Source organism: Physcomitrium patens, chromosome 10 (assembly GCF_059467195.1).
Source record: "Physcomitrium patens ecotype Gransden chromosome 10, ASM5946719v1, whole genome shotgun sequence".
NCBI classification, from domain to species: Eukaryota; Viridiplantae; Streptophyta; class Bryopsida; order Funariales; family Funariaceae; genus Physcomitrium; species Physcomitrium patens.
In genome coordinates, this window is record NC_143419.1 from 11,783,055 (window position 1) to 11,794,205 (window position 11,151).

The window sequence follows — 11,151 nt, forward strand, 5'->3', positions numbered from 1 at the left end:
GGGGTTTATTTTTTACTTCTAATTTTGTAAGAATATATGTATAAATATATGTATGAATGTATGTATGGATATATATATATATATATATATATATATATAAATATAATGTTCAACATTTCAGAAATTATTATTATTATTATTATTAAGATCATCGTTATCATTCATCCTGATACTAAAAGTCAACTTGTTGAAATTTCCAACTCATTCACAACCTTAGATATTTTAAGTCAATTAAGTCAAAATTTTGAAAAGTCAACTCATTTACAACCTTTGAGTTTAAAGTTAATTCCTGCACAATTTTTCAAATAAAAAAATAAAATTTAAAATGTCCAATCGTAAATTTTTGCCACGGCTTTGATCTTTTGCCTTGTCAAATAATTATTAGATTCGTTTATTAATTTGTTTACTGTTTCTTTCAAACTTTCTCTTCTTCTTCTTTTTATTTTTTGAACATTGACAAGGTGTTGAAAAAAAATACTGAACAGAGGACTTTGGTATTCTCCTTTATCATAGTATTGATCCATGCAAGCGCAGAAGTAACTAAAAGAGCACTTAATAAAGTCCATGCTTTTCTAGTGACTTGAAAAAGACTTTGCCCACCAAGCCACCATTTTAGAAGTCAATGGACGTGGCTTAAGATCTCATATCACTCCACTCCATTTGTGATCTAGCAAACAATAAGGACTCTACACTTGGTTTTTTTTTTTTTTTTTTTTTTTTTTGTTAATTTCGTTTTATGGTTCAAACTATTAAAATACACTGTAGACTTGTAGTGTTGAAAATTTGAAATGTGATTGTGTTTGAGATTATTACATTCACTCTCTTTACCTGTGTGTCCTTTTGGAATATATTGTGTTGCTAAAATTGATGCAATTTGTTTTAGGAAAAAACCCAAAAATGTCAAATGAACAATGCAGTGGTAATTGGTAATACTAGTGACAGGAAATGTGGCCTGGAGGTGCATAATTTGTGCATGATTAACTTTCCCTACACAATGGCTGTCAATTCTCCATCGTGATAAGATTGTATACTTAGATTGATTGTTGAGATGCTTGTATGCTTGATTGTACAAACATACACAAACAATGTATATGCACAGCTTCAGGGTCCCAAACTAAAAACTTGAGACTACATACAGCAGCAACATCCATTTGAATACTAGATTCCATGTAACAAATAATCTGAAAAGAGCCAATTGATACCATCTGATAACTGAACTAGGCATTTGGTTGGACAAAAGCTTAAGAATAGATTTACTTTCTCCTAAAATATTGATCTATACTAATCCTTGATGTGACAGTAGTTTTCAAGGTAATGGCATACGAGAGTTACCCACGTCTTTAACTTCGATATTTGCCCAAGGGCAACTATGAACGGACATTATTAGTCATAGTAAGAATGTTGTAGAGAATGTGTAGCCTGTCTGATGGTCCTCGTTCAATATTAACAACAATATTCATGTAGTAATGAGGACTGGCAATACTACCCTATACACCCAAGATTCGGGGTGGAACAAAGTATTTCACATTGCACTGTCAGAAAGGACGTAATGAATATCAGGAGTCAGCAACTCCAGCAACGATCTGCTGTTGATCAATCCATTTTACCAGTGTCCGGACTGGGTACCCTGTTGCGGTGCCAGTTTTGCGGTTCCATACTGGTCCAGCTATGTCCAAGTGCGCCCATTCCATACCTGGATCCACAAACTACAATGCAGCCACAAAAAAACACCACCACGTGTTCAGTAGTCTTCACGATCCAGAAAGGATTATACAATTTCTAACTTGATGACCTTGAAACTTGAAAATTGACGCTGGCGATATCTTACGGATGTGACCTTTCCTCCAAAGCATATGGCTAGAATAATCAATTCTTCATTATTCAGAAAAGTAATAAACTGTTGGAAACCTTCCCCAAGAGCAACTATGATGATGCCACGTAAACAAAGAACAGGGTTCCATGGGAATCATACCTCTTTTAAGAAAAGTGCTGCCTTAATGCTACCTCCATCACGACCGCTTGTATTCACGAGGTCAGCGATGGGACTCTCGAGTGTCTGCTTATACCTACATACCCACCACGCAAGACACTCAGGTGACGACTAAGTGCAGTTCAAAAAGACTACACTGAGATCTTGATATGTTCCTAAAACGAGATGTTTACTACCAGGTGCACCAAATCGAAATCGAAAGGTCTGAAAAAGTTTTAGACAATACTGTTCAACAAGTGGCATCCGCCAGATTTTCTCTCCAGCAATCTGTGCAGCTGTTTCCAACTGCTGGGCCATAGTAGCACTAGGTGTAAAAAATCCTGTGACCGACCGCGAACCTGATGTTAGCATCACTATTGGCAGTGTCGTACAGCTGGTACAATTTACTATTTGTTTATGAAGAAGTAATTAGGAATATCCCTGGCAAGTGGAACAACAAAATCTCTTGAAAATTTTCAGAATGGATTAGAAAGCTTGGGGTAGGTTATTAAATTTCCAAAGACCCACTAAACGAGAACTTGAACTTGGAAAAATTCCGCACCGCCCACTTCATGTCCGAGAGCTACTACACATGCTCCGGTCAAGGTTGCCAGGTCCACAATCTGCATGTAGAAGTAGGTTGCTCAGAGAATACGATTAGCAAGTATGATCCAAATTGCAGAAAGTGTGAGGCTAATACGCCTACCTATTCAACAAACGATTACTTCATAGTACAGCATTTCATTGTATCAAAAAGTATTGGCTGAGTTGTCCACCAGTCGCGATGCCACGATACAGTTGTTCCCTTGATGTTATTTTCACAATAATGATTTTGCAGACAGAAGATCTCCATGAGGTGTTACTGAACATAATTAATGACGATCAACTTTCATTAGACACTGAACATACCGCATCTACACGAAGCCGACAGGCATAAACCAAGGAATCAGCAAGAGTCAACCTGCCCTCTGCATCTGTATTGTTAACCTGCGTAGACATCCCCAAAAAACTTAGAAGGATTGGACCTGCCTCACACATTCAACATTGAGGGTTAGCAAGCAGAATTCATACTTTTAAGTTTTAAAAAAGAACGTTAGATGCGTAAGCATACCTCAATTGTTATGCCGTTCATAGCTGTCACAATGTCTCCAGGCCGCATGCCCTTGCCACTGATCATGTTTTCGCATGCTGCACTGATAAAGTGAACCTGCAAGTCACACCATTTAATTCACATACACGCACCTGTCAAATCAATCCAAATGGAAGGATTACAATTCAATACTAAAGAAGTGGCAAGTTCCGGCAAATGTGCAATAAAAACTGGGTAAAGACAACAGGTCATGTTTTATCTCCAATTACAGTCAATACCTCAACTCCCTTCGGTTTAAGGGCACCTATAGCCGAGGCTGCTCCGAGAGCTGCACCTGCTCCGCCCATATCGAACTTCATAAGTTCCACAGCGCAATTAGCACCCGTCTTTATATTGTAACCTCCTGAATCAAAGCAGATACCTGCCGCACAATACAAAGGCTCATTGTTCAAACCTCAATCACGATGAAACTGACACAGCCACCAACAACTGGTTGTATGGGAATACTACCTTTACCAACAATGGCCACCCTCTTGTACACAACACCATCTGGGGGGCAGTACTTTAAGTGAATGAACTTCGGTGGTTGATCAGAACCATTCGCTACACCTAGAAATGCACCCATTCCAAGAGCCTGTAAAACCGAGATCCAGCAGTTCAATATAAAAGCAAGAGAAAAAACGCTCCCCTATTCGAATTTAAGGATTAAACTGGTATAAAAGGCCGTGTAGAAAAGAGAGCAGTCTACTAAGTTCCCAAAGTACGACTCGTATTACATGATGTATTGATAGAAAATGGACATAATTGCAGTAGAAGAATAATAACCTCGCAATCTACTTTCTCCAGAATAGTGCAGGTCAACACTTCACTGTGTGCCATAGCAATGCTCACTGCTGCATCAGCAAGGGCACCTGTAGAACTCATTTCAAATTGAAAGATTTAAAAATAGGTATGGAACATTTGACTGTCGATAAAAACTTTTCCTAAGAAAAAGACTTAACAAAGAATCTCACGAGCTATTGCAAAGAAGAATCGAAAGTGCGGCCTCATATACTCACAGTATGTTTTGTGTCAACTAGAACATTGCAACGACAAGGAATAAACTAGATATTATCATTTTCAAATTCAGACCCACTTAAGTACGTCGAGTAGCAGCGAAAATAACAGGGTTGCCCCAAATGAACTTAAGATGTGAACCTTAACAAAAGCTTTTAAGGGGAACATACTAGAGGAAATGCACAAGCACCTGGAGTCAACACATTGGCAGGAGCAGCTACCAGTTGCTTTGCAACAATAACTCCAGCGGTGATACATACTGCCCGCCGCAGTGCTTCATCTCGATCGCTTCCAGTGCCTAGTGACATCACTGCCACCTGCGTCAACTTGGATGGTTTGGCCTGCAATCATCCCCAAACACCCATAACCATCTTCAGTTCAACAATTCCGACGACAAAAACCAACTCAAACCTTACTTCAAATTTCAACCAGGGTTTTTATTTCTCGTGAAATACTCTACATGCATTTTTGCCTGAGATTCTCACGAGTCTGACAGATATAATCACATTATTACAAAAATTAGCAATAATAATGTTTCGTACTCAAGAAAAAAGCTTTTCATGAAAAATCAAAAAGGAGTCAGTGAGACACTACAGGATATCCAGGTTTTCGCTGCATTCCTCAGCGATCTTTTAGAATCGGTTCTTAATTTACACTCGTATGTCGTTGGCTTTCAGAAATTTGTGCTGTAAGAGCCCTACTTCTCCTAAATACAGATTGTTGTTATTGAGTGAAGAAACTGTTTATGATAACTCTTTATTTTAGTATCAGCAATTAATATACCTTACGTGAAGCGGCGATTGAGAGCATCTCCAGGTTAATTCTTTCTTTCTCGAATTTAGCCAACATCGAATCCATAAGACTGTACACCTGTTTGGATGAGTTGCAATACTAATTACAAGAGCGCATAAACTAACCCCTCAAAAGATGAGTTAAAAAAATCGTAACTTCATTTGTTTTACCTCAGAAATTTCTAGTGCACAATGTGTTGCAAGAGCGGATGGGAGAATACGAGCAAGTGCTGCGTTTAAAGCGAACTCTTACCTCAGACTTGAAGCGTGTATCTTCGTATGTGCCGAGAATAGCACCCGACGCAATAGATTCCACTGCCACGAGTTTCGAGGACTCATCCATGAGGTTTGTATCCATGGCTGCCAGTCCCATGCTGCACATCTGCAGTCCACTCTCACTTTGTAGATAATTCAAGTAATTCACCAGAGCATAAACAGATAACCGCGTTAATATGCAAGAAGTACTTAGAACTAGTGCCGTCTTTACTCAAACTGCCTCGACGAGGAAGAGCAAGAAAAAGAAGGGGCACTACATAAAATGTAGATTAAAGAATCACCTTGAGCTGTTTAGCAATTCGAGCTGCAGTAAAACCTAAAATACGCCATGAATCAGAAGCATACACAGCATCCATGACATTATTTGCTCGTCCCAATCCCACAAGAGCAAGCCTATCACACAAAAAGTTAACGTCTTCATGCAAAAACATTGATATCCTTTAATTTGCAAGTGTATAGAGGTAGCAAGATACAAAAGTCCACACGAAACAAAAAAATTGAGTGCTTAAGGGTAAAGTAGATTAAAAAACTACCTTTTAATCTTGCTTGAAGCTAGACGCACCACTGAAAGTTGTCCCAACTTCCCTGTGAAGTCATCTTCATCTGCCTGCATACCCATTCACATGTCTCCATTATCATTCGCAAAATCCTTCAGCTCTATTACAGAAATCTAACACAAAGATGAAACGGAGAGTGGTAAACCATTCCTGTAAAACACAAAAGCATATGAAGATTTGCAGATGGGGTCTTTGCACACAGACCAATTCTCCTAACACTCCGCCCATCACATAGTCAAGCTCGGCAAGGCCCGGATGAAGGAATTTGTTTTCTTCAGAACGAGTGAGATTTTCTTCAAAAACACCAAGTGCCAACACATCTCCCTCCCATTCATACAGAGCCCCATCATGTGCCCTTATGTCCATCTGAAGTCCTCATACAAAAGAAATTCATGATCAGCTTCATGCTTGAGACTGTAATCACACTTACCAATATAGTTTCAGATTAGACAGTAGGAGGTCTGTAAACAAGAAGAAAATATCAAAAACGGAATCATGGGCCTTTTGTGACACGTAAATAGATGGGAACATGATAGAATTCAAGGCCTTATGCGATTTCAAAGTAGATATGGATGCATGTGTTTAGCATTATCAAGTGTGAATGAAAACCTCTGCGACATCTGGGGGTGTGTGCTTGGTGAGGCCCAAAGTGTTTCCATCTGAGTGAGTCGACATCATCATATGCGCCCTGCTGTACTAAGATCTTATATTGACAGAACACACCAAAGATATATCAATTGAATAATTAGAAGGAGAACTTCGTAAATGATGAAGTATTAAGCGGAGAAATAAAGCTCATTCTAGGTTCACATGCAATTTCAAATGTACACTTTCTTTTACATGTGCTCCAGCCTAGCAACATCAAAGGACAGAAACTGCATCTTATTCTGAAGGTAATCAGAGCCTTGACACGTACAGTTTCTCCAATTGAAAGATGTGGAGTGACAAAAATCTCATAATAAAATAAAGGGATACTCCAAAAATTCTGGAAATCACTGAAAAGATAACTGAAAAGAGACATGGTGAGGTATCTCTGAGAAAATGAGAAACTTCTCACGACTAACTCGTTCATACTAATTTGATTGGTACATGTCTAATTTTATATGTTCTATTGTCTTCAGGGAAAGCACAAAGGTTCGATTGGCCACCCAGTGACAAGAACCAGGACACACAAATTCTAATGGCTTCTTTGACGTCAGCACATTACCTAAATAGATTGAAACATTGTCCACATCCACATATTGCTTGCAAATTTAAACTTGCAAACACCCCGAGTTCTAAATCACTAGCATTTCTGTGTGGACCTTCGTTTTCAAACTTAACAAGCTTGGCTAAGTGCACCTCGGTCCCAGAAAGTGTCAGGTACAATTGTCAAACTTCAAAAGTTAAGAACTACGAGAAAAGAAAACAGTTACACAGTAGTAATGACGGTCAGAACACCTCCCTCATTTTCCAGGTAAGTGCAATAAGACGTCATCTGCTAATAGAGGTACGTGGAAAATCACTCCACAATCAAAGACTCCAGTACAAAATTACAACCTAAACCATAAAATGAAAGTATGAACCATCCTTAAAATTTGTCGCAACTCTGCAGATAATGTTATTGCAATTAAAATTGGTTTGGTAACAGATACAATCAGAAAAAAAATAAACTGAGGGGTCCGAAATGCACACACCTGACTGATACCAGCGCCCTCTAATATTATTCTCCCAACAAAAGAAAATTTAAAGGTATGTAAAACAAATTAAAAAGAAGTAGCTAGCTCATAGCGTTGTTTTCATACCCAAAAATACTGAAAACATTGGGCAACTCAAAACCATGTAGAACTGATGGACCAGAACGAACATACGAACATTGCACAACACCGCGAGATATTTCGATCGGGTAACCGTCAAATCTACAGCCTCACATAGTATAAATCACTCCAACCTTGTTATCAGGTTTGTACAGGATCATCCAGCTATTGATCGAGCTATGCCCGCGAGCATGCTTGGGCCCATCTGAATAAAGATCTCAGGCCCGGAAAACATCTCGAGGATATCATGTGCCTATCTCAGTTGGAGGAGGATATTTACCATGGCGACTACATCAATCCGGGTAAGCAACTCTACACTTCCCTAACCATCCTCACAAGATGGCAATTCTCGCCGAACAACGCAAGAAAGACAAAATCACACTAGATCATTTACGCGAAGTAGCAGGTTCTTTCAGCAGAGTATCTTCTGCTACTGCTGATTTCTTCGTGACAAAATGATTGTTGAGTGACTCCAGATCAGACAGTATCCAAGCAAGTCACAATCTCATCATAATTGCACGGCTTGGATGACAAGATTAACTTATGGAAATGTCTGAGGCAGTCTGTCCTTCCACCAGGACACAGAAAGAAAATATGAGGAATTATGTCAGGTCCGCAACACTCGAGTGTGATCTCCAATACGACAAATATCACGTTTAAGATTAATACATAAACGAGCGCAGCCCACTAGCGACACAGCCTAATCTGGAAATTGCGCACAACCGTTCCAGAAAAACCAAAACCTCCCTCCCTCACTCTCTCTATCTCTCACACCTTCAAACACTCTCCACCTCCCTACCTACGACAAAAACCAGCCTCGACCTCGCATCTCCCCCCGGAATTCGTAACAAAATAAGAACTACACCAACATCCCGCCACAAGAATGAAAACTCAACTCTACTCATAAACACAAGCAATAAATTGTCACAACAAAAGAATTCGGAAAAAAAAAAGAAAAAAGAAAAAATCTCAAAACTTTAAAAAACCCATTTACAATCGGTTCTTGAAGAAAAATCAGTGGAACACGTGTGGCTGACGACAATCACCACCGAGGACATATCCATACCCGGAGAGAGCAGCAGACACCCGACGCTATCAGCCAACCCCTGCACACGCACCCTTCCCCTGCCAATTCACACAAAGAAATACACCAACACTCTCGCAATGTCTGCCACCACCACCGCGACGGAATGTTCAACTAGGGCGCGCGCCAACACTTTACAGCGAGCGAGAGATAGAGAAAGAGAAGGGGGGATTGAGATCAGTCCACCACGCCCACCACCCTCCTGCGCTTCCTCATCCCAATCGGCATCCCCCACAAGACCCCCCGCGTTGGTAAAGATCCAAAGTTACTGTTCCGACGCTCCGCCAAAGCGTTGTCAATCGCGGCACGACTCCATCACGCCCTTAATCCAGCTATCAATACAAACAAATCAGCAGCAACAGGGTATCATCGATCTATCCCATCCCATCCCTCGTGCGGCGTCGTGACCAGATCCGTCAAGATGAATGGCCCAGCCCCGCCCCGCCAAAGATTCCGCCCCCTCTCTGAAACAACCGCCGCCCCTCCCTGTAACAACCTCCGCCTCTCCGCCCTGAAGCAAGCAGGGCCCAACCCCGCTCTCCTTGACGTTCCCCGTTCCCCTACCCCCCCTTGCGAGTTCCCATTCTTTCTGTCGTTCTCCCCGTGACCAGCTGTTCCCATGCTTGTTCCCCACGCCGTCATGTGGTCGTTCCCTGCGCGTGCCCCACTTCTCCCCCGTTCTTTTCGTGTTCTCGACGGTTCCATTTGTGTGGGGGTGTGGCTTGGTGTGTGGGAACGAGGGTTTGGGAATAGTAATGAGAGACATGGAGGCTCTATTCCCGCATCAATACAAGGAGAGTGTTCTTCTCAAGCGTGATCTTGTCACCTTCATTCCTAACAATAGACCTTCACTTCCATGGCTAAACCTTATGCCTCCCCCTTATTTTACAATTTTCGACCATTTTTTGCTCTTCTTGTTGGTTCGATTCTTAACTAAAATGTTTTTGCACTTGAAAAGAGCATTCCTAGATCCATTCATTGTACATAGATTTGATTGATAAGATTTATAATGTTGGAAGACGATTAAAAAGACCTAGTCATTTTACTTAAAGATTTCTAATGTCAAATTACTATATATTTTTAAATTTAAAATAACCTTATCTATTATATAAAATAATTGAGATATAAGACAAAGAGACAAAGCAAAATTATATATATATATATATATAAATTAAATATAGTATCAAATGTATTTATAATTCTTCATTTTCTTAAAATGCAGAGAAGAAGATTTTTAATATTTTTTGTCTAAAATATTTTAGATTAAAATAAATATTGTTATTATATTTTATATAATTACAAATTTAAAAATCACCATGTGTATAAAAGTTTTTCAAGACATCTTTAAATATATTAAAGATTGTATTTCAAATATTATAAAAATATTTTTAAAATCATTTATCTGTAATATTTTTTATTATATTTTAACTAAAATATTATAAGAATATATATATTAAAAATATAAAATAATTTTTATAATTTAATAATTAATGTTCAAGACATATATTTTACTAATAAGAAACCTAATGTATACAAATTATACTACTACTCTTTTAGCTTCTCAAATTCAAGTTATTTTTTGAAAACCATCATTACATGTCAAAACCACCAATATGACACAACATGACATTATTAACTATTAGAAACCAATTATATCAATACTTCATAGAAAAATCATTAAAAGAAGCTTTAAATAATAACCAAAAAATTGTCCAAATCAACTTGGGTTCCTCCAACAGATCTCTCCAAACACATGTCAACCTATCCATGTAGCAAAACGACATGAAACAAGCCTCAAAGTGGATTTAACCCTTGCATTCCATAGAGTCAATGTTGGTCACCAATCCTTATGGGATCCGAATACGACCTGGAAGTGTGACGATATGGCCACCGAGTAGGAGACCCTCGCAACGCAACGCAATGCATTTAGGGGTTGCCTAAGCCACAGTGGGGTGGGGTGCGGGGGAGGGATTTTGCAGGACAGGGACACAGATGGTGGGGCGTCGCCGCTAGTGGCAGAAGAAGCCAAGCGGGTCGTCAGAAGGAGGAGAAGAAGAAGCACCCCCCAAAGCGGAATCGAAGTGTGCCGGCGCGTGCTCACGGCGAAGACGGCATCTTCCCAGCAGTTGACTTATATTGCAGAGAGCCGCCGACCTCAAGCTGGGTCAACACAATGTGGGCTGGTGGTATCCAGCGGTGCCAAATCTGCAAGAATGATACGCTCGCAGATATCCCTCTCTCTCACACTTTCCCTTTGCTGCGCAGCCTGATTGCTCCTGATTGCAGATGCGTCAGTGACAACCCAGCATTTCGCCACTGCAGAGCCTGACATTTGTGCACCCGTTTGTCTTCCATCATCATCCGCTGCTGCCCTGCCCATCGTCTCCTTTGTTGCTTTGGATTCTCACGTCCCGACAGAACCTTTGCTTCTTTCGTGATTTTTGGAGTTTCGTTTTAGGGTTTCGATTTAGGGTTACAGATTCACTTCGACCGCTATACACTGAACATTGTGCTCATCCTGGTCTCCTTGTT

At 40.0% G+C, this 11,151-nt stretch overlaps 1 protein-coding gene across 7 annotated transcripts; it reads right to left on the minus strand.

Annotated features, from left to right (window-relative positions):
- Positions 1-1,170: 1,170 nt before the first annotated feature.
- On the minus strand, positions 1,171-8,743 carry LOC112287623 (leucine aminopeptidase 1). 7 transcript variants are annotated; one of them, XR_002971364.3, is made up of 17 exons: positions 8,602-8,743; positions 6,349-6,442; positions 5,944-6,105; positions 5,716-5,789; positions 5,464-5,575; positions 5,160-5,288; positions 4,899-4,985; positions 4,306-4,456; positions 3,885-3,970; positions 3,570-3,693; positions 3,338-3,480; positions 3,081-3,176; positions 2,879-2,956; positions 2,498-2,592; positions 2,217-2,310; positions 1,973-2,066; positions 1,171-1,706 (listed from the first exon to the last, which is right to left on the minus strand). XR_002971364.3 is itself a non-coding variant. In XM_024530802.2 (17 exons), exons 2-17 carry the CDS (start codon positions 6,418-6,420, stop codon positions 1,557-1,559), a joined length of 1,713 nt encoding a protein of 570 aa, XP_024386570.1. In that variant the 5' UTR covers positions 6,421-6,442; positions 8,602-8,743; the 3' UTR covers positions 1,171-1,556. The 7 variants fall into 7 exon arrangements, 6 of the variants coding, with proteins under 6 accessions (XP_024386570.1, XP_024386571.1, XP_024386573.1 ...); XM_024530802.2 differs by having other exon boundaries at positions 2,532-2,592; XM_024530803.3 differs by lacking the exon at positions 8,602-8,743 and adding an exon at positions 6,656-6,780 and having other exon boundaries at positions 2,532-2,592.
- Between the last annotated feature and the right edge of the window lie 2,408 nt (positions 8,744-11,151).

Excerpts from the sequence above, each read along its gene's own strand:
- LOC112287623 (XM_024530802.2), bottom strand. The coding sequence starts at position 6,420 with ATGATGATGTCGACTCACTCAGATGGAAACACTTTGGGCCTCACCAAG. Across the intron at positions 5,790-5,943 it reads GCGGAGTGTTAGGAGAATTG|GCAGATGAAGATGACTTCAC; the intron begins GTCTGTGTGCAA and ends ATGGGTATGCAG. Across the intron at positions 5,576-5,715 it reads GCTTCAAGCAAGATTAAAAG|GCTTGCTCTTGTGGGATTGG; the intron begins GTAGTTTTTTAA and ends TTTGTGTGATAG.